Raw genomic sequence first — 23,385 nt, 5'->3', positions numbered from 1 at the left:
GTGTGTGTGTGTGTGTGTGTGTGTGTGTGTGTGTGTGTGTGTGTGTGTGTGTGTGTGTGTGTGTGGACACCTTTCTGTCAGAGGTTGCAGAGTTCCTCTCGTCTTGCTCGGGTTTCAGTGTTTTTGACGGTGCAGACAGTCTCCTCCTCCTTCACTGACTGCAGGACAATACAGGAGGAGATGAATGGTGATTCAAAGAGCAGCTGCTGCTTTTGATGATGATGAAAGGTGGGGGAGTGAAGCTGGAGGAGAGTGGATGGTTACCTGTTCAACTTGCTGACAGAGCGAGGGACAGCGAGGGGCCGGGGGGCTCAGTTTTCCCTCCTAACAACACATAATGAAGAGTTTCATTTCCCCTCTCCTGACAAACTGATTACTGGTACGAAAAGTCAGAGTGATTATTAAATGTTACTGAAGTAATTAGCCGCCTGCAGCCTTTTGGTGTCTGTTAACACACAGACTCAGTCTGATGTTCAGACATTTTAGGTCCTAATGCTGTTTCATTAAGGCTTTTGTTAACCCACACCTGTTCTAATAGGTGTGGGTGCAAAAACAATATAAATACTAGCAGCATAGAACTAGCTGAACTAGCTCTGGGCTAGCTGTTATCTCAGACATTTGGCGGGCACGTCTCCACTCCCCCTGATTTAAAAATTTGTAGCTTAAACATCCAAGAAGCAAAATCACCTGAGAGGATTTGTCAGACTCCCCATGGAGACTACATGCAGTAGTATCAAACAACTATAAACACCACAGTGGAAATTCCCTTTTTTATAAACTGAAGCTAAAGATAAGAAGCAGATAAAGGCTTTTAAATTGTTTTTAGTCTGGGAATTACACCTTTGACTCATATCCTTTCATCGTGGTAATTACAGCCATGTGGCTCGCCAAACTGATAGAAAAAAGTAGGAAAATTTCACATAAGCAAGAAATAGAGAAAAAGTAAGTACTAAAGGCTATATTATAAACATATAGCCAGCATAAAATGATTCAGAAGCCCCTTGTTTTGCTTTATGAAAAGATACTGGCAATATTTCAAGTAAAAAAAGTAGTAAATTAAAAAATAATAATAATTGGGGTCATTTGAGACTTTCAGAGCGAGCTACTAGCTGATAATCTGACGAAACCTGCACTTCTCTTAGAGAACCGGCCATGGAATAAGTATCACCATGATGGGTGATGGACCAGTCGAGGGGAAAATCCTTCGCTGCTAATTTTAAGTTCCTCTCTAATTGCCTGAACGTAAAGTGAATTCACTTTCCGGATCCATCTAAGCAAAAACAACAGAGTTTATCCGGTTTGATCCAGGAATAGAGCCTGTTGATCCAGGAGTACAGCAGTGACCCCACCCCTGCATCCTCCTCGCGTGCAGTGATGCTGTGTAATGGCTTTGTTTCACTGAGATTTACTCCTGTTAGCATCTGTCACTATAGGCTTAGCGCTCGGGCCCCCGTGGCTTTGTTTTCAAGGCGTGGACCTCCACGAAGACAACTGAACCAATTAGAAATCTAATTGGGTCATTGTGGATGAACAATCTGTGCTCTCCTAGTGCTACAACCATAGAATACTGTTCATAACATAAGAGGTTGCCATTTTCCGTCCAGGACTGAACCTCTAAAAGGTAAATAAGGAAAGAGATGGTATTTAGAGCCATATATATGCTCAAGGTTTTTGGGGTGTTAAAAGGTGGATTTTTTCTAACTTCATTGTGTAACATCCTAGTTGAAATAAGTACAAAGTGAAAAGGTGAAGGTGAAGTTGTTACCTGACAGATAAAGGTGTGTAAATAGTAAATACCTGCCCTTAAGGTTCAGGGCTCGCATGTTTGACTGTTGGCTATAAACAGTGTTTACATTGGACTAGTCTAACAAGTCTGTTCACCGTACAACAGTTTGCCTCATAGGGAAAAGCAAATAGTTTGAAATGGTATTCATATACGCATCTTTCTGGGGTTTCCCAATTCCTTTACTTTGGGACAGCGATGCCTTTTATTGTACACATAAAAGTTAAAAAGCCCAAAGCCCATGCCAAACTGACGTATACCGAGTGTTTAGCTAGTTTAGTCAACATCCTTGAGCTACTCCTTCATCTGAGGCAGTCAGCATTTTAATGTGGCCGAGTAAAGAAGCTCTTGTTTTCTCAGATGTTTGCTGTCAGACAACAAAAACGAAGGGAAACAGCCACATCCCGTTATGACCCATAGAGAGTAGAGCTCTGCACTCCTAAAATCCTGATCTTACGACTGTGATTATGATCTGACAAACTCACCATTCACACGAGTTATGATCTCTTGGAAAGTTACAGAATGACGAGGCTCAACCTAAACCTTTCTGCCCCGGGAATGATTCTTAAAACTTGGAAATGAGTTCATATTTGTACCTTTACTGTTCTCTCATGTTGAAGTCAGTTTGAATTAGTTTTTGTTGGAGGCCTGAAATAAAGTTTGTGTTTAACACAGACCTTTAGACTTGAATTCTGAAGCTGCTGTTTGTCACAGAAAAACGTTTTGCTAAGAAGTGGCTAAATTAAATTACTCAGGTTTTTGGGGAAATTTAACATCATGCAAAACACACTAAGGATGCTTCATACATTTATAGCCCAACATTAGTGCTGAACTTATTATGATTAGTGTTGACATTTTGTAAAGATCATCTTGAACAAACCTGACAGACTTCAAGACTCTTTTGACACCAACAGATGAATAACTGAGAAACTTAAAGACAGGAGCGCTATAGCTGAGGGTTTCATATATAGTTTGAAAACAGGTGCTACAGGAATGTATGGGGGGATGTCAGAGACATGTCGAAGTTAGTAAAATAGAAGTCATGGAAACTGCAAGTGAGGTGACTACAGAAGTGTAAACCTCTTTCAGTTTAGCTTTCGTTACCAGAAGTCAAAGTATTTTGACTTATGTGGTGTTCTGACCTGGAGTAATGAACCCGTCTGAACATGCCGGCAGGTTTTGAACGGCTCTTGGACTCGATCACGTTTCATCCATCTAAAGGAAAAACACATTTGAGAGATGAACTGAATCCCCTGAAGCGTCACCGAGAGAGGAATGTGAGAAATGAAGCCTGGCAGGATGCTGAAGGGCAGTTTTGGTGTTAATGTGTGCGTGGGGGTGGGGGGTCAGATGTGATCGACTCCTCAGACAGAGACTTGTTTTCTTCTGGAAGAGTCCCTCGGCCTCAGCGGGTCACCGAATGGCTTCAGGGCCCCTCTGCTGTTTGAGTTTGTGTGTGTGGATATGCTGAGATGGCTGGTTCATAAGGGTCTCATTTTTATTCTTGGTAACAATAGTTTATGTGGACAAAAGAAAGAATTTAAAGTACACGGCATCTTTGTAACGTCTTTCTGTAATTTTCTGTTACGTTGTTTTCAAATTTTAAAATGATGGAATATTCACTTCATTATTTATGTTTTTTCCAGCCTATTGAAACCGCAAGCCAACTTTTTCCTCTTTTGGTATCCTATAAGCTACGGCTTTACCATTTCCCAGAAAGACCTTTGGAGTGGTGTTTGTTTTAATGTGGTGAATATGCAAACTGTAGCTCGTCTCTAAAGCCGTTTTCACATGAAGTCAGCACTCCCTGAATGTTTTTAGGATTTTTAGGCTTTGGGCTTCATGTAATTCCAAAGTGTACGGTGAAGATGATAAGGTCTGAAGCAGTTAAAGCACCAGCTACACCTGTAGTGTAAACAGTTTTAATGCTTGACCAACATTTTTGAGCTTGTGAAATAAAAGTTCTTCTTTGTACTGCAAGTTTTGTTGTAGCCTTAAAGTTCTTGTTGATTTAACCAGCAGAACCACATGTGAGAATGGAAACATTTTTACATTAGCTGGTCTTTAATGTGCCGGCTTGTTCTTGTGTGAAATGTGTTGAAGTCCAGTATTCACTCTTTTTTTTTTTTTTAGCTCGTATATTGGTCGGTAATATCTTGAGCTTTTACTGCTAAATGTCTCATTATGTTCAGCACTTTGTTTCCAGTAGAGGCCGTTGTTGGAAGAGAGGATGATAAAATGTGCTGTAATGCTCTGTATCCCGAAGTTCTGCAATAACTGAAATACTGCATTATTTCACCTCGTGTGTCATTGCTAAAGGTTACTGAAATATCTGGGAAATGCCCCGTGTTGCTGAAAATACTTTGTGGTTTGGTTGTTTGGAGAAAAGGCTGAGACAGCAGAGGGTTTGGCTGCTCTGCATTTTCCATCCCAAAGCCAACTAGACTTAAAGTCAGATGGAGTAATACCTCACTGATGAATTTATAGCAGTTAAATCAAAGCGATTACCAACAGAGTCCAGCAGTGAGGACAGTTTTCTACTTCAGAATCTGATAGTTGTCTTCTGAAAGATGCCCAGACCTCCCTGCAGTGATGGGTCATTATTTTGAGCACATCTCCCTTGGTGATCCTGCAGGCTGCAACTCCCTGCAGAGCAGTGATAATTGGAGGTCTGCCCTAAATTAACCTCTCTGTCTCTTGCTTTTCACAACTGGACCATCGTGTGGCCTTAAACAGTTGGCACTACTGACCGACTGTAGAAAGCTGCCTAGAAGAATGGCCTCTTTGTCGAAATGCTGAAGAGATTTGAGCCTGTTGCATGGTTGAAACTCTAGATTTGTTCCTTCTGCGTTTACTTTTCTATTTGGATTTCATTTTTATTACAAATAATTCCAGAAGACTAATTGGAGGTGAAAAAAAGTTAATAAATATAATATTTTAATACAGAAATGGTCAAAAATAGTGTATGGTTAATAGGAGAACCTTTTAACGGATTAGTCCTACAGGCATGGACCGCTTTGGACCCAATGGGTTGGATGAAATGTCCTTTCTTTCTGATACTGCTATCAAAGTTGTGACTTCTGCATGATGTTCAGACTCAAGTTTGTGGTCTGACCATGAAGGCCAAATCAATTTTAAGGAAAGATACTTTACCAAAGAACACGGATGAGAAATTGTGGCTTTCCAACAAGCAGAAGTCATGACATCACACGTTACATGTTTCAGTGTTCAAATGTCCGCTTAGTCTTCGTCTCTCTTCGCTATAACAGACAGGTGTGTCTCCGGCTTATTTGCATGCATAAATTCACATTCTGAACAACAAATCTCCACGAGAAGCCTTTGTGGTGGTTGAGGCCTGATGTCCTTAACTACAGTGTAAACATGCATCAGATCTCAACAAACTGAGTCTGTTTGGATTTTGGACAGTTAGTTCAACCAAATAATAATAATAATAATAATAATAATAATGAAATAAATGGATGGTGGGTTGATCTACACACCAATCCTTTAAGGATTTGATTAGCTTGAGTTCTTCAGAGTTAAATGTAGTGTTTGATCAGGCTTTTAAGGCTGTCTGATGATGGAAACCAACAATTTATACATTTATGCAAAGAGTGAACTTAATTTGCCCTCCAAACTGAATCACAAGCAAGATAGAAAGTTGGCTTTTATCTCAGTAATAGTTTTATGAAACACACAGAAGACTGAACATAAGGTGGAAGTAATACAAGTTTAGAAAACTTTGGTAATTAAATGACAGACTGAGTTTCATAATGGTTTGAAAATGCAGTGGGGTATTTAACAGCTATCACTAGTTTTGACGAGACGTTGCAGGACGGGAGTTTAGTCTCGAGAAGCTGTTCGGCCTTGTCCTCAGACACATGATAAGAAGACATCTACTGATGGCTGCCCTTGTCCAGCTCCAGATTTCATGTAGTCTACAGGCTCAGGGTCAGGTTTATCACAACAAGCCTTGAATTATAAGCTGTGAGGAATTACAATACTTTTACATGAAACCTTCCAGTTAAATGCTGCCACCTGCAAAATAATAGCAGCTTAATGGAGGTGTGTATTTTCAGCTGGAGGTCTAAAACAAATCTAAGGTTTTCATTTGTTTCTTTGTAGTTTTTCTTTTGATTCACAAAAAAACTAAAGATCCATCTTGTTCAGTATTCTTGTGCACTTTCTCTTTATGCAAAATAAAAGCACCTGTTTTCAAAAGAAGCAGGGATATCTGACCACTGTGACATTTCTTAAACCCTTCAAGAGATTCTCGCCTTGACAGCCATCTCAAAATGTCTCAAGGCATTTAAAAAAAACATTTTTAAAGGAGGTATTTTGAAACATTATTCAGTGCATGCATAGAGACTGCATGCACTGAATCAGTTCTGATAAATGGCTTGCAGCTTTGTCCCTAAATAAAATGCAAACTGCTTTTTCCCCTGGGAGGTAGATTTCTACCATCATCTTAGCTCTTGTGGAATTCACTCATAGATTTTCGGTGTGCTGTGTCTCTCTCATAGTCTGTGCCTCTGGTATTCCTACTTCTCTACCGTTTTCTGAAGTTGTACCTTGCATGCATTGTGTCCTGTCTTCAGTAGAATTCATAATAAGTGGGTTTTTGAAACCTTTAACCTTTAACATGTGGAAATTCTACATCAAATATATTGTGTTTGCCTGTAACCACCAAACTTTGCATCCCATCCTTTGAGTAACATAAGATCAAAGTTGTCAGAAAGAATACTATTCATTGTAAAAGCATACAGTTATTATGGTTTACTTTTGACATCCATAATATCTGCAATTTGTAGAAAAAGAAGTTGTGTTAAGCTGGACACATCGATATTTCCTGTCATGGTTCAGTCATTTTTCTCAGCTGTTTTCTGTTACGCTTCATCATGACTGAGACATGAAACTATGCACCACAACAATGTTTGCTATGTGTTCTTGGAATTTCATGTTTTTTCTCATTCTAGTTTATCCCTGATAAGCGCACGTGAATGCAATTTAATTCTAGAACTTTAATTATGTTGAGTTTCAAAGTAAAAGGGGGAAATGCCGTCGGCTTTGTTCGATACATCTGGGTTTTCAGAAGTCTGAGCTTTTTAACATTTCTCAGAAACTGCTGTGGTCTGGTGCTCTTGCCTTTATCTGTTCTCGTCTGGCTCATTCTCTCACAAAAGAGCCAAACCGAATGAAATTCAAATCTAAAAATACACTTGTAAAACTTGTGGTAGAAAACTGGCAGCCTGATGTCCACATCTGGCCTTAAACCAGAAACTAAATGACCTGTGACCAGATCAGACTTTAAGAGGAAGTTGACATGGACCAATTCTGCTATAAAACAGCATCTCAGGAAACTGCTCTGCTGTAGGGATAAATGATTTCCTGTGATTTTTAACATGATTGCCTCTTAGGGGATATATTGCCCCTAAAGTTGGGGAAATAAAGTCTGAGTAAGATGAGGGTTGATTTTATTAATTCTACTTCAAAGATTTCCTGCAGTAGTTCTTTGATCCTCTGCTTTTAGAATGTCAATGTGGATTCATGTGATTATCATTTACGTAGTTTACATATGGACTTTTTCCATTTTCTGACCCAGGTGTACACCTACAAGCAGAATACGCTCACCAGGCAGAAAGTGCAACCCATGCACCGTAGCAGCATCAGAGGGGTGGAGGACATGGCGAGCCTTGAGGACCTTCACGAGGGCGCCATCATGCACAACCTGTACCTGCGCTATAAACAGAAGTACATCTATGTAAGTTTCCTCCAAGCAATACTTGATGAGAACAACACAGTGATTGATTTTTTTTTTTTTGTCCCTGGTGAAAATCCTACATATTAATATGAAGACTGACCATGAATTGAAGCTCTGCTGATCTGCACAACAGCTGACGGTTCCACTAATGCCCTTCAATGCAAGTCTTATTAGTCTCACCTAGCATAATCTGTGCAGGGGGTCTGGCTGCTTCTGGGATTCCAAGAGTGCGAAGGAGTTCTCTCCACATCCACATCAGCATGCTAAAGGGCAGGGAGGTTTTAAGCACACAGCTATTCCATCAAATAAAAATTACCACAGATGGAAATAACAATCTTCTTTTGAGTATGGTGGTCCTGACTGAACTTCAACAGTTCATCAACATGTGGTTTACTTGCTAAATATTGCTGAATTTGCAGTTTCAGTCCCTGGGATAACTCGGCAGAAGTAATATGAGGCAGGTTACAAAAAACAAAATCTGAACCACTAGCATCAAAAACCCGAACCAATCTGAAGTCTATCAGCGCTATCAGTGCTTGCGTTGACAGCTTGGTTTGTCAAGGTACATTACCTTCATCCATCAGCTCTGCAGCATTCTCCCATGAATATCTTGAGTTGCTCAAACATTGCACAACAGCAGGGATAACCATCTAGAAACGAGCAGGTGAAAGAGATGGTTGGGTCAGAGAGCTTTCCTCTGCTTTAAATCAGTGCCAGGAAATGGGGACGTGAGAGAGCTATTGTGTCTTTCTGGAGCTTCTTACTGGTCTGTACATGACTGTAAGATTAATTGACAGTGCAATCAAAGCATATCCCTACATGGATCTTTGGCTCCTCTGGGATATCCTGTCAGAAAAAGTTTGGCTTTCCGGCTCAGATTTATTACAAACGGGACTCAGTTTTCAGGTTTACACAGTGTGAAGCTGATTCAAAGGTTTGGTTATTTAACTTCCAAGAAACACATGTAGAGACCTAGCAGGGTATCGATGAGGGGTTTCCCAAAACACAAACCTGCAGGACAGCTTCTTGATTTAGTTCCTAATGTTCACTGTAAATACAACATAGATTAAACTGATATTTTTGGTGGATTATACATAGACTTTTTGCAAACACTTTTATGGCTTAAAAACCTAATATAGTATAGTATAAATAGAATTTTGGGGTTGATTCTGATTTTCTTCTTTCTATGTCAGCTGTAGGTGGATTTGCTCAAATTCACTAAAGTCAGCTTCTGGTTTTAGTCACTTCCTTAAAACATATATATGAAAAAGCATTTCAAGAATAATAAATCATGGTAGTGGCAGTGCTCATTATTTTAACCCTTTCACACATGGTGGCCACTGCAGTGGGCAGCTAGTCAAAGGCTGTTTTCTTGTATTTGTGTCAGTGTTGATGGCACACTTGCACATAAACCACTACATTGGACACCGATGTGTCCCTCCATACCCTGCCACCCACTGGCTGTTTCATGTTACTATAGATGTATGATGTGTGTCATTGTAATTATTGTTATTTAACCCCTTCATTAAGTATTTTTATTCGTCTCTAGGCATGAAAAGATGAATAAAAATACTTAAGCCAAAAATCCTGATTGAGGTTGTCATAATTCATGCATGACAGTGTTAAAGAATGGCCTAATTATAAAATGTTAAAAGAATTTAAAATAGCTGCATAAATGTAACCATAAACAAATTGCTGTTTCCTACTTAAAAGGGTCTGTTTTTACTTTTTAAAATGCTTTGTAAAACCACATGAACACCTGCCATTGTTCTCTGTGTAAGAGCACACATGTCCCATTTCCCAGCACAGACACACACCAGTGCCCTTAAAAAAGCTGTCTCACATTCCCTCAGACATTGGCTCATCCGTGCTGGCACCTAAGCCGCACCCTAACCGCTGCCCAAATGCAGTGCAAGCTTAGGGGAGGATTTTCTTTCTTTTTGAGCTTTGGCTGGTTTGTACAAGAAATCGCTGCTTTTTGTTCTTTAAAGATTTACGCTGTGAGTTACTATCTTGTTAGAAGAGAAGTCTTCAGACCTGGCTAAGGTCTTTGGCACTTCGAAATGGTTTTTCACAGCTTCAAGTTGTATTTTTCCCCTTTTTCTTAGGAAAGGATTTGTGTCTCTGTCTATATAACATAGTGCATCACATCAGCCTTAACATTTTTAATCTGAACCTTTACCTCAAAAGTTGCTGCCTGCTGTTTTTTTTTTTTGGTTTTTTTTTGCATTCAATTTAAGGGAGTTCATTTTATAATGCAGGGCTGGGGTTACACAGTTGGACAGTTTTAACCCTGTTAAACAGTCCAAACACTAAGTTAACTATTTTGCTTGGGTCGTTTTATTCTCCCAGAAATGGCGGCCTTGTGACTCCTTTGCAGAGTATTTATGCAGGTGGTTGAATTCTTAAACATTACTGCACTGTGACCAAAGAGCTTCAGATGAATTTAGCCTTGTTATTTGTCCTGTGGTTAGTGTGGTTATTTGCATAAACTTTTACTGTTCCACTCTGTTTTTGAGAGGTTTAAAGTATTGTTGTGCTTGTTTCTGGTGTTTCCATGTTTGCGCTGTTGACCAGGCGATGAAAAGCACCAAACCAAACAAGGCGAAGGATTTTGAGTCCCTTTCAATCAGACGTTTGTTAGAAACCGGACGCCACGTAATGGTGGTCCTTGTTTGGCAGCCAAAAACAGAAAAGTGCCAAGTGAGAGGGAACACAATTAAAGTTAGGTTTATTTGGGCTTTAGAGGCTGGTGTTCCAGCCTGCAAGTGCTGGCTTAATCTCCTGAGTTGTGAGAAAGAACAGTTGAGATGCTAAAGGGACCAAAAGAAGGTGATTTTCTTGGTTAATCCAAGTTAATAAGTCTCATCGTGCTAGTTAGTGCTGGTGTGAACAGTAGTAGCTGTAACCAGGAGTGTTGATGACAGGATGTTACCATAATGTTGATTACTCCTCCTTGAACACATGATATCTGCATTGTGTTATTGTCCTTACAACGTTTTAGGTGTATGCATTGTCCTGCATCGCACAGTGAGCTAGCAAACAAGCAGCTCTGTTGCTGCCCATCCTAGTTAAAGTAAAGAAACCTTTCAAACCCTCCTGCTCCGGTGAAACGCAAAGGAATATGTGGGACAAATGGCTCTCAACCATTTTGTGCTTATGGTTTAAAGAACAAACCTGAGCCAGCACTTTCTCCAGCGAAACAAGCTGTCAACAAAGGCGGCATTGTGCTCGCTGTACGCAACAGTCGTGCTAACCTTTGACAAATGCCATCTTGTTACTTTAATCACATCTGAATGCTCCCGTATGGTCGAAATTATCCAATCAATTCATCACAGCCACCCAATCTCTGGCCTGACATTTTTTTTCTTTGGGCCAGAAGCTGGAAAGAGGGGAAAATTAGAGGGAATGTTTTAATGGAGAGGGTCATGGTTAACCAAAGGGAAGAGCTATAAACACAATACTGAAGTCAGAGTAGCCAACAACAGTTTCTGCTGCATCAAGGATCAAATATGAAACTGGTCAAACCCCAGTTTAAAGGGTTCAGAGTGATTTAGAGGGGTCTGTTACTACCACCACTACTCATCCTCGTCTCCTTTGCTTTCCTCGGGCTTCTTCTTCTCTCTCTTTTTTTTCTTCAGTTGTTATAATAAAATTTATTTATTGCAAAGGAGCCATATGTAGAGTTTAGATTCCAGGAAAAGTATATGCAGTGAAAAACACAAGCAGAACAAGGTGATGCATAAATTCAGCACATGAATAAAGAGCCTTGGTGGATTTTCTCAGCGGCCCTGTAGCCAAAATATCTTTTTAAGCTCCATATTTTGAATTACATTTACAGGATAATGAAGCAGATTTCAAGGCTTGTTCTACTCGCTGTAAAGGGCTTTGGATAAAACTTAAACTTTGGTGGTGAAGCTTGAAGAACATTACAAAACTCTGTTTTGTTGTTAATCCAAACAGCACAATAAATCTGAAAGCATTCCAACTGGACAAATCACACAAGTCCTTGTCAAACATCCATTAAAAAGCCAAGCTTGGATGTGGACACAGAGAACATGGAAAGAACACAATACAGTGGGGGAATTTGTGGTTTTGATAGATTTTTCATGAGTACAAACCTGCTGCAATCACATAATTAAATGGCCACAATGAATAAATCTCTGGCCTCAAAGAAAGTTGTATGGTGATGACGATGATGGGGTAGAGGTAGATTTTTCTATCTATCAATATGTTTCTTTAGATTTACCTTTTAAGAAGTGCACACTCAGAACAAAGCAAGCAAAATCTCAATTATAGTTTATACTTTTTGGGGGCACATGTTGATTTTTGATGGTGTAAAAATCCAGAAGTGATTATTTTGAGCTTTTTCTGGTTGGTTTGACAAAAAAATTCTTTTGTTTCAGCTAAACTGCATCAGAGCTGCTAGCAGCACCATTACATAGACAGGGGATTCGTCTGTAGGCTACCAGACGTGTGTGTTTGTTTGTTTTGTGTGTGTGTCGTGTGTGTGTGCTTAGTTGCTGTGATTGTAACCAGCTGTGCTGTCGACTGGTGGCCTCACTCGTCTCCTCTGCAGATTCCACTGCAAGCGCGTGCACACACACACACACACACACACACACACACACACACACACACACACACACACACCAGAGCTACTACCCAATTTCTAAACAACGGATCTGGGCCAAAAGACTCCGCTTCACACACACATCTCCGTCACACATACATTCTTTAACTCAGAAATCTCTGACTCGTCTGTACCCCACGGTCCTTCTTTCAAACACACTGACATTCATTTTTCTATCACATGCTGTTCTTTTTTTCTCTTTCACCAATCCCATAAATAATTTCTGCTGACCTCCCCCCCTCATTTCTCTCCCCCCACACACACACACACACACACACACACACACACACACACACACACACACACACACACACACACACACACACACACACACACACACACACACACACAATCTGCAGGGGAGTTCATCCAATCAGAAACTCTTTATTCCAACCAGGAATGTTTTCGTGTCCCATGTGCTATAAACATAAATAGGACGATGTCATGTGATGGCAGCAGATCCCCATACAGTTTATTTTTCTGTTTACACACAGAAAACTCTGATTGTTGATTGGTTGGAATGAGAAGTTTGACCGAAAATAACAGATCAGGTCCTGAAAGCATTTGAACAATTGCTGGTATATGTGCTCTTTGTGCCTGATCACATGGTCGTGGGAACATGGATATAAAGATGAAAGTTTGGACCTTCTTACGTGAAAGCTTACATAATACTTTCATACACAACTTTTCATCTTCTGGCCACAGGCTCCAAGGCTCGTTGGATCTGCAGCTACTTTTAAACTATACAGCAAAAGTTTTTTTTAAAAAACAAAAATAGAAATGGGTATAAGGAGATGAGACTATCCTCCCCCAGAAATCTTCTTTTATAAGAATCAGAGCACTTTAACCTGAGCAAACGGCCCAAAGTTAAAGTGGCTGTAGTATGCTTTCCTTCATTTTCTATCTTAAAGACACTATGATGTTATGGTGCTTATCCTGAGCAGGGCCAAAAGTTTGGTTTAGTGTATGTACAAAAATTCAGACTTCAGACTGCTCTAAAATCCTGGTTTCCCAAAGCTGGGCTATATCATCTCAAACCAACCCACTTGGTGCTTAAAATCCTAAGTTTGTGAGGGGCAACCAATCAGACGAGAGGGAGACTTTAAAGGGAGAAGAGCTAAAAGGGTTCATTTCAGTCTGTGGATGAACTGTGGGTCTGCACTGATGCTCAATGTAAGATGCACACATTAGCAAAATTGGTTAGAGGTTTGGAGACGCTGTCTGTTCTGGAGGGGACGATCTGCAGAAAGGGCATTGAAGAACGTTCCTGCAGACCCGAGGAATCCTTGATCATATGAGAATCTGAGAAATCTAAAATATGTTTGTCTGTTAGACTCCATTCTTTTGGTTTTGAAAAACAGTTTATTTTGACATGTAGACAAAAACAGTCCTTGCAGTGCATGTGAAGAGTTAAGAGAACTAAATATAATGGATCTAATAAAAGAGACAACTGAGTTTCAAGCAACATTCAGCTCAGATGTCTTAGTGGTGACACTGAGGCTAAGCTACAGCATGTTTGTTCTTTAACATTTTGGGTTATAATAGAAGCAGTGTTTTCTGCCCTAACCGTAACCCCAACCCCGCCTACAGAACTATTAACTGTAACCACAGGGGTGGGAGTAAATGGCCTTTGTAATCAATCAGAATCGAGATGACAGCAGATGGATCATCAGGTAGAGCGGCACAAAAATGCTTCTTCATAGTTCAGAGATGATACCTGAGAAACAGCTACTAAATCACTCTTCTTCCTCGTAATAGGTTTGATCAGAGGCTCTGCCGGCTCAGGCAGATTCAGCACACAGCAAAATCCGTCTCATCGCTCGCTTCGGTTATTTTGACAAGTCTGCATGTCTGCTGCCGGCCCGCGGACAGACTGCAACAGGCAGCTGCTGCTCCGCTTTCACAAGCTCTTGACTCATAGCTGTGAGGATAAACGGGGGAGGAAGAAGTCCAGAATGTGTAGAAAGTCTGTACTGACAATGAGATCGACTGCTCAAAACCAGATTACAGATGGACCAACTTCTAATGGTCTCATTTGATTATCTGAAGTACTTGCAAACAAAGAAGCTATGGGTGGAATGTGGCTTTATAGCAGTAGAAAGGCTGGTTTGGTGTTTTGAAATCCCGCTTTGGGGTCATGCCTTAATATCTGAAAAAATCCGGATGATGCAAGCTCAGAGAAGGGAGGAATCTAAAATGACTGTTTATGTGGAATTTTCCTTTCAGATCAATAGTTTAGCTGGGTTGGATTATGTTTCACTCGTTTTCCCTGTGTACATATCTGCTGGGTTTGGGATTAAGCCACACACACAAATTCCTTCGGAGACTCTGAAATACAAACCCAGTTTAGTCCTTTTTACATTTTTAGAGATTTCAGCCAAAGCTGAAGAGTTGTGATTACTGTCAGATGTGAGGAAACGTCCAGCGTTATACATGCATACATGTCTATGAATAACATGTGCTGATCTCACTTCCTTTAAATCCTGATTTTGGTTTATTTATTTTTTTTTTTAAATGTTAGCAAAGACAACAACATTAGTGAACGTGGTTTTTTGCTCCATTTTTGTCATTTTTTTTTTTGGTTTGCTAGTTACTTTGTGGCTGAAGTTCGTCCACCCATCTGTTATTTGTTGAGTTATCTTGAAGAGCGAGAAACAGATTTGTCTGGAATCTGGTGTACAGATTACTCCTGGCTTGGTTGATTAGATCTTTCTTTCAGGCTCATATCTCTGACTTATCGTTTTAGCTTCATTAAGATGTGGTTTTGGGCAAACAATCTCGAGTCTAACCACTACTCCTGCGGTGTGGTTTAAACTTACATAGCCCATTTATGCAAAATTAGGTAAAGTGTTTAATTTCTAGTTAGAAAGTTTAATGAGCAGTGCACTGACACGATTGATTCATGAACATTAATGAGACTGATGAACACTTATATGTCGAGTTAGAACTCGGTGGTGTGACTTTGTGTCTTTGAGCAATCACAGGACCTCCGTACAGAAACAACCAGGCCACAAGCTGGACTACATAGCAGCTTGCAGCTGTGCAGCAAACTAAAGCAGCTTAAGGAGTCAACTTTTTTTTATCATATTTGCTAATTGAATGTGAAGAATCTGCTGAATCAGCAGATGTCAGTTAATGTGGGCTGGATTTAGCTTAGCTTATCTGAAACTCATTTGAAACTTGTTATTAGTAACAATAAATCTTTTATAATTCATACAGCTACAAAGATGATGCTAAATGGGGACTGTACACCAAAAACACACAGTTTCAGAAGCAAACCAATAAGGTAACTTTCACTGGTTAAAGTTAAGGTTTCTGGTGCCGGTTAAGCTCACTGCACCCTTTCAAATAAAGCCGTAAAAAGGCAAAAAAAGGAAAGTTGTCTTATTTTTCAACTAGAAAATTAAAACAACTGTTGTTCTCAATGCATCTAATGGCGTTTGTGCTTTAGAGATATGCAGAAGTTGTTCTTTGTCATTATACACATGTTCAGTTTCATTAGTGACAACCCCAACCACAAATGAAGAAAAAATGCATGCTTGACAATTCAAACTGTTTTCCTTCCAAAAATGTCACACAGGCCACATAAAAGTTGACTAACATGAAGGAGGGAATGTGAAGAGGCAATAACTCTGCAACTGAAATTTAGGATAAGCGTCTCACAGTGTGACTTGCTATTCAAATAGGAATGCAGCATGAAATGATGTGCTGGTTAACATGAAGACAAAACAGACTCAGAGCTTATAGATGGAAGTAAAATGCTTGGGATTCCAAAATCCAGTTGAGTTGTGGTAGCAGAAGCTTTTTTGTATGATGTATCCTCCAGCTGTTACCATGACCGTGCCAAAGAGGACGTAGCGTGGAGACAAATAACGGAGCAATGACAGCCGTGTTGGCTCTGATTATCATTATATAGCAGACATGCATCCAACTTCCTGCCCAGGTTTATTAGATCCATGTCAGCACAGCAATGAACTTGCAAGCTCCTTAAAGTGAGGTTAAGGTTATGGCTCTACTATCACGTTTCTACAGTGATATTTTTTTTCATTTGTAAGAAAACTTTTTATTCAGCATTATAGCTGAAGCAAAAGCTGCACGTTTCACAAGGTGTTGACAGTTTTGTGTTCCCGGGAACTCGGAAAAACCGCATCGTTTCAAAAATAAATGGGCATCTCCTTTCTTTCACGCATGTGCATCAGCAGCAACATTAAATCTAAACAGCGGATCAAGATGCCTTTAAATGCCAAGTATAACAAATGCAATGGTATGTGTGTCTTGTGACACAGTAATTCTGCAGAATATTCCCTCCTCGCTCCCCTCGCTCGTACATTTCCTGCCGTCAGTAAGGCAGGTTTGCTGATGCTTTTTCTTCTGATCCTGCAGGGTTTTTTCCCCATCTGGACTTCATTTCCTTCTCTGTGAATTTATCTGGCTCTGTCTCAGAGCCATCTTTTTTTTTTTTTTTTTTTGGAAGGTTCTGACGCCCTGCATGCCTTTCTCTGCTCTACAGTTACACCATCATCAGCCACTGACGCCTTTCTATAAACATAAAGGCGCTCCAGCGTCTATTACTGCTATCTGTCAGGGGGGAGAAGATTAAGCGGAGGTCAGTTTGAGAAGATATCTGCATTTGTCAGCTGTTTTTAGTTCTTGAATAGAAGGAACACAATGTCAAAATGTAACGTGATACTTTTATCCGTAATCCTATTTTGATTATCGGGGACTCTGCACAGATTTGTTGGTTGTAGAACGTTTATAGTTTTTTAGAATTGTTCATCTACAATTCAAATACGAATGGGATAATGCACGAAGATTTGTGGTAAAAAATCAACCAACATTGCGATCAATATGCAAAATGTTTATGTAAAAGTCATCCGAACATTATCTGTGTAATGCTTTTTTAAAAGCAGCATTTTGGATTTTTGGTGAAAAATTAGGGGCAGTGCTGCCGAGCTATGCAGCTGTAGGTGTGAACTGTCTGCTAGTCACAGAACTGGACATCTCCAACATGTCTGTGCCTTTTGTAGCCTTTTTAATTACATTATCTTACAAATGAATGCCACCTGCTTTGAGGTAAAACCCATCCACGCAGTCTATGTTCTAGTTTTAACGAGTGGTTTGTTAATCCATTAATTAGCACTGATTAGCAGGTATGTGATCTGTGCAGAGACCCATACAGCTAATGTAGCTTGCTAGTGTTAGCCTATCATCTCTACACTGAGTCTGCAAAAAGAGCAGAGAAAAGAAAATGTTAATCTTATAAACTTTTATACTGGGGCTGCTGCTGCTTTCTTTGGGATTTGGGGAAAGCAGTGTTTCAGAACAGAAGCAGCTGATTTAATCATATTTTTTAAAGAAGCCATTATTTCTCTGGAACACGCTGAATAAAGAGCAGATTAAGATGTATTATTGTTTGTGTAACTGAAAAATGTTTCATTGGAATCCACTGTAATGCAATACATTTGAGAGAAGTCAGTTTTATTTATATAGGCCAATATTCCAAACAAGCACGGCACCACACACACACACACACACACACACACAACACACACACACACCACACACACACACACACCACCACCACACACACACACACCACACACTACAGAAAGGGAAGAAACCTCCAAAGGAGCAACAGAAGAGGAATTCCTGGACAGAGCATGGATCTCGTTTCTTTACACACCTGTGGAGCTTTCATCTTATTTTTCTTGGGTGTCACTTTAAAGCTCATTTCTGCTGCCATGTGTGGGCAGTGGAATAAGCTGACGCAGATGACATTGACATTTATCTTGTTTCAATATTCACTGTGCTCTTAGCTTTTATTGGGTCTCTGCCAACTCATTAAAACGTTTGGCTTTCTTTATTGAAAATGTTTCACTTTGACTGCATCTTGTCGAGTGCAGAGCAGTTTTTGAACTTTAGGCTTAAATGGAAACTTTTTCCTGCTGCCCCAATGAGGCTGATGACAGAAATGAAAATGAACCTGACCAGAGAAAGAGCCAGAACATGCTTAAATACTACATTATACTTTTCTTTTTACCCAGTATTAGTATAAAACATAGATTGTTGGAGATTTAATAATGAGTGCTGCCCAAATACAAATGTTTCATTTACAAATGATGCATGCTCGACCATCCAGGTAAGGAAATCCCAAAAAGTTGATTGTGTTCATCTGGACGTCTCGTTTTCAGTCGGAGAAATGTTTCGTCACTCATCCAGGTGACTTCTTCAGACTGAACAGAATCAACTTTTTGAGCCATCACGGTGTTAAAAAACTTTGCTTCCACTGCTATGAGTCCCACAGGTTAAGCACTTCAAACAAACACTGTAAAAAGTGGCTATCGCATTACTCGGGTCACCTCAGTGGGATGACTGCAAGTATTCGACACCACACATGCAGGATGAGGGGCCGCAGTTAATCACATCAGCCAGCAGGGCGGGCTTCTGATGAGAGTCACAGCTGGGGTGCTGCCAGGGAGACTGTTACCACGACGGACCAACAGGGGGATGTAATTGGGTCCAAATGTTTGTAATTCATCGAGTTAAGGACAGGCACAAATTTTCCCTAAGGCTGTTTTATTATTTATTTTTTCTCTAACTTGAAGCAGCGCTAACTGTTTTATGTGAACTTTGCCCTTTAGACTCGTGCTTAAATATTACTTTCCTTGTCATGGTTTTTTTTTTTTAAAGAAAGGGGTTGAAGGTTTTTTGTGGGTTTTTTGTCCACCGGTCGGTTTTACAGACTATCAGATGTCATTTTACTCGACAGATGAAGGTTTCTGAACCAAATGGAAACGCAAAAAAGACCATTATAAAGTTTTAGTTTGAAAAGTCATGTTTTTAAAGCCTGGGGTTTTATTATCATGGCTTTTAGAAACTAGACACTACAAGTGAGGGACAGATCTTACTGAGAAGGTAGCGACCTGTAGCCATATATGCTAAAGGTCACACCATGTGAATCACAAGACAGCACTACCCTGAGGTATACGGAGCTCTATTGCCATAGATGGTGACCATAATTTGGAAAAAAAAATCAGGCTGTGCTGTGAAAATATTCAGGCGAATGTCTACTGGACTGTTACAGCATCTGTGCTTCCTGCTTCCTGCTGCTTTTTGCACTTATAAGAAACACTCCTCATGACTCCTGTAAGTTGCGAGGAGCTTAGAAAGGATGCAAGTTTAAGGCACGTCCTTGAGTTTTTTCTTAAGTTTGGCAATTTTTACTTGCATCTATAGCCACAAATGATATTCTGTGTAACATGGTATTTGACTTGAAGGTGACTGGATGTCTTTCTTAGGATCAAAAGATCTTAATAAATTCTCTAAAACATGACAATTTCCTATGAAGGTGTGTAAATACTGATATTATGGACAAAGGTTATGGGGCAGATAAGAGGATTATTCATTTTCCTTTCTGGGGCAAATAAGATCATCATAAAAACTGCTGACAAATATAAAAAATATTTTCCCCATGCACCTTTAAACTGTGTCAGAGTGGACAGCAGGGAAAAACTGACAAAAGATACACGGAAATATTGAGCTCATTGTAGCTGGTGCCGTGTTCACCTTACTGTATAGCGTATAGTATACAAGTAAGACTTACGATGTGTTGGACTGTTCAAGCTGTCAGAAGGTGCAAAAGTCCGAATCACAGTGTTTCTCCGTCTACTTTCTCCACATACTGTGAATATAAAAATCCCAAACAATACATGACACTACATAAGCATCTGTAAAGAGGTTTACAGGATGGTCTGATCGATGCATGTGAGCCTCAGAGCCAGAGATTAGATTAGCTGTAAACTGTTTACACTGCAGGCGGAAGAAGGACTTCTCTGCTTTTATGTGTAGAAACTGATTCCTTCACCTGAGCAGAGCGCTGCCACATTGTAATAACACTCAGAACTTTATGATCCACTCTATATTATTATGACATACCATCCCTGTACTGTGCTGATTTGCACAGGCAGGATAGCCCAGACCCGGCATTTGTCATGTAAATGTCATCTCAACGTTCATTCAAATGTTTTTGCATCCGGGCCAAATGTAGGTCAGTGAGTCAGTAGGATCTTTGAATAGAAAGATTAATAGGAGGAGCTTAATGAGCAGTGCAGGTGATAAAGATGTTTGTATAGGAAGAGGAGGAATACAGTGAGTGTGGACTCCTAGCAGACCTCTTCATCACCTTGTTCTTCTGTTATCTTGTCCAGTTATTGTGAAGCAGTGTTTAAGAACATCTCGCCTCTGTTGTTTGGGTTATATCTTATGTCTAGCCAGGAAGGAGTGATAGGTCCAAAAGTATAAAAAGATTGGTTTATGGTTTTGATAGTTTGAAAGGTCTTTTTTAGTTCAAGGTTATTCATGTAGCATCAAATCACAACAAAAGTTCTTTTAAGATAATGTGTACTGTAAGGAAAAAAGCCCGATAGAGACCCCCAGGAAACAGATGATTGCTTAGGCAACAGCAGGAAGGAAAAACTCCCTTTTAACAGGAAGGAACTTGGCAGAATCATATTTGTACTTTTTTCCACATGGTCAGCTTAATTTCTTTTCTTTTTTTTCTTTTTCTTTTTTTTTGTTGCCTGTCCCGTTTGGCTCTTTTGCCATCAGAATTATTGTCTAAAGGCGAAGAAAGATGCCCGACGGATTTACTTTACCAAATGGACCATCCCAGCCTTGCCGTAATGGTCTATTTGATTCACCTTTTATTGTTTATTTTATTTCATTTTCACTTGCTAAATACGGGACAGATTTGACTGGGGAAAAGAAGGGAGAAAGAAAGAGGGAAAGAAAAACAGCGGGGAAGAGGAACGGTGATAAAGGGCAAAAAACAAAAACCAATAAAATAAGCAGACAAAAAATACATCTATCAATCACCTGGATCAGCTTAATTTCTTGCTGTAAATCGACAAGCCCGTTGCCTTTGCTTGTGTTGCATGGGTGTAATCAGACATTACAGGGGCTTTGTAGAATTAGAGATCAAATGGTCTTTCTCACATACACGTCAGTCTGGCAATGTCTAGAACAGTTCAGTGCTGCAATGTATGTGTGAGCTTCAGGGAGTGTTAGGTATTCATTCCAGTTGACGTGTTTTTTCAAGCAGTACTATGGACAATCAGAATTTTAACAGATTTTTTTTTTAACTATTGGTACATGGTCGTCTAACCTGGTGCCAGAAGACACTCCCACAGGTTTAACTCTTCTCTCAGATGTGTGGGGAGTGGTGATCCCATTCAAATGAATGAAAAAGCCGAAGAGTTTCACAGACTCCTGAAGTCTGTATGATCGTAACCTAATGCCACTGTATCTACAGCACTGCTCCTACAACCATCAGCTCACTTCCTGTGGTGCAAGCATGTTAGCTGACGCTTTTTAAAACATTTAATGACTGAACTACATCTTTTAGCTCTAACCAACGGTTTGGTGTTTTCTCGTGTTTGTTATCAACTGTTGGTTGAGGTTGGTCATGACTTGGTCTTTGGAAAATTAAAAAACTGGAAGAGAGAAGCTGTTTTCTTCATTCCTGAGAAACCCTCTGTAAATATTTCCTTTCAGCTTGGATGCTCAGAGTCTTTAGTGTCTGACTGCAACAGACTGCTCATCAGAAACTGCATTTCCAGTGTGATGTTATTGTTGGTATTCTTTCCACGCTCTATACATCGGTATGCCAATTAACCTAATTATGGCTATTATGGTTGTAATTTGAGTTCCACTCCACTTCTGAGCTCTGCGCACGGTTTCACCTCAGGCTGGTTATAAACACACGTTTTTTTCTGCTTGTCCAGAGCCAATAGTGTTTTGAGGCTTTTTTTCCCTGATCAACCCCTTTATTGAGGAAAAAGGGCTTTCTGTTTGTTTTATGTATGTGCTTCTATGTCCTCTTGGTGCTCTTCTCTAATCTGATAAAGAGTTTGACTAACTGTATTAAAGGAAATAAAAAAAAATACAGCAAGAAAACAGGCTTTAATAAATCAAGATGAAGGAACAGAGCAAATGTCAGACTGGTATGAAGTCTGACAGAAAACCGACGGTCCTGTTTGTTTTCACATGCTGTTGTCTGTCAGTGGGAACCAGGCGAGATTAACAGGATAGAAGACAGTCGAGCCGTGTAACTGCAGAGGACGTAGATGCTCTGTGGATCGAAATGTCCCACTCTCTTTCTCCTAAATGCATTTCTTTTCCTCCTCCAGGCAACAGACTCTCAGAAGCTAATGTGTGTGTGTTATGGGAACACTGTGCACTGCTGTAATGAGATTTTCACTTTACATCCAAGTTGCGCTGGCAGAAATGTTGTCGTTAATTTTGATAGTGTGATCAAAAATGTTATCTTTGTCCGTGTTTGCAGAGATTAGAGGGAAAAGTGTGAGGTTTATTATTACTGTACCTTTTAAGTAGAAAATGAGTGGGGATTTCCCCTGTGAAACCTGCCACAAAGAAATATGAGCAGCGAGGGAGCTGCTAACTACTGCTTTCACCTCACTGCAGATTGTCTGTGTGGCTCTTTTCTCAGCAAAAGTGGTTGTTGAGTCGCAGCAGGTAATTTACCTGCAACTCTTGTGCCTGTTAGAAAATGTGTTACTTTTATTATTGACCAAACTTTTTGTTTTCTCAGATGATTCTGTTGTTTGAATGAATGTTCATGGTAAGTCAGACTAGTCACATTACATTTGTAGGCCAGATAAGCAGTCAGTCCATTAAAACATTAAAAATTCACAGATTAACCTGGTGTTAAGGATCAGCTTCACTATTGTTAATAGACGTTTAAGCCATATTTGAGAAGTCTTAAATTTAAAAAAAATGCTCTAGAAATCCCTTTTGGTTTCCAGAACAGCAGCAGACAGAGACAGTAAGGGTAAAGCTGGTATATTTCATAGAGCGCTTAGCAAACTTAACTTTCCTTCAGGAATTCAGAGACATAAAAATGAAATAAATAAAGAGAGGTGAGGTTTAAAAGATCGCCACATTACATGTAGCGATTGTGTTTAGCTCGATGTTTATGTGGCCGTAAATTGTTTGGATTGTGTTTTTTTTTTTTTTTTTTTCCTGGTTTATATATCAAATTGTACATCAGATTGCAAGCAAATCCTGATTGATGATCGTTTTTTAAAGCCCTGAACAATATTTTTATGGCTGCTGCTGAAATTACACAGTGGCATGTCCCGATGAGTTAACATGTGTCAGGATCATACACTGTATATAAAAGATGGACGC

General features: G+C 39.8%; 1 protein-coding gene across 1 annotated transcript in view; it reads left to right on the top strand.

Annotated features, from left to right (window-relative positions):
* myo10 (myosin X) overlaps positions 1–23,385 on the top strand; it is a 125,223-nt gene that overhangs the window by 44,598 nt on the left and 57,240 nt on the right. Inside the window, exon 3 of the mRNA XM_042225547.1 lies at positions 7,386–7,544. Coding sequence (XP_042081481.1) covers positions 7,386–7,544 — 159 coding nt within the window. The remainder of the gene's footprint in view (positions 1–7,385; positions 7,545–23,385) is intronic.

Source organism: Haplochromis burtoni, unplaced genomic scaffold, assembly GCF_018398535.1.
Source record: "Haplochromis burtoni strain Fernald_Lab_line unplaced genomic scaffold, NCSU_Asbu1 Contig_175, whole genome shotgun sequence".
NCBI lineage: Eukaryota > Metazoa > Chordata > Actinopteri > Cichliformes > Cichlidae > Haplochromis > Haplochromis burtoni.
Note: the sequence above shows the minus strand (reverse complement) of the source record. Positions and strands in the feature narration are given on the sequence as shown.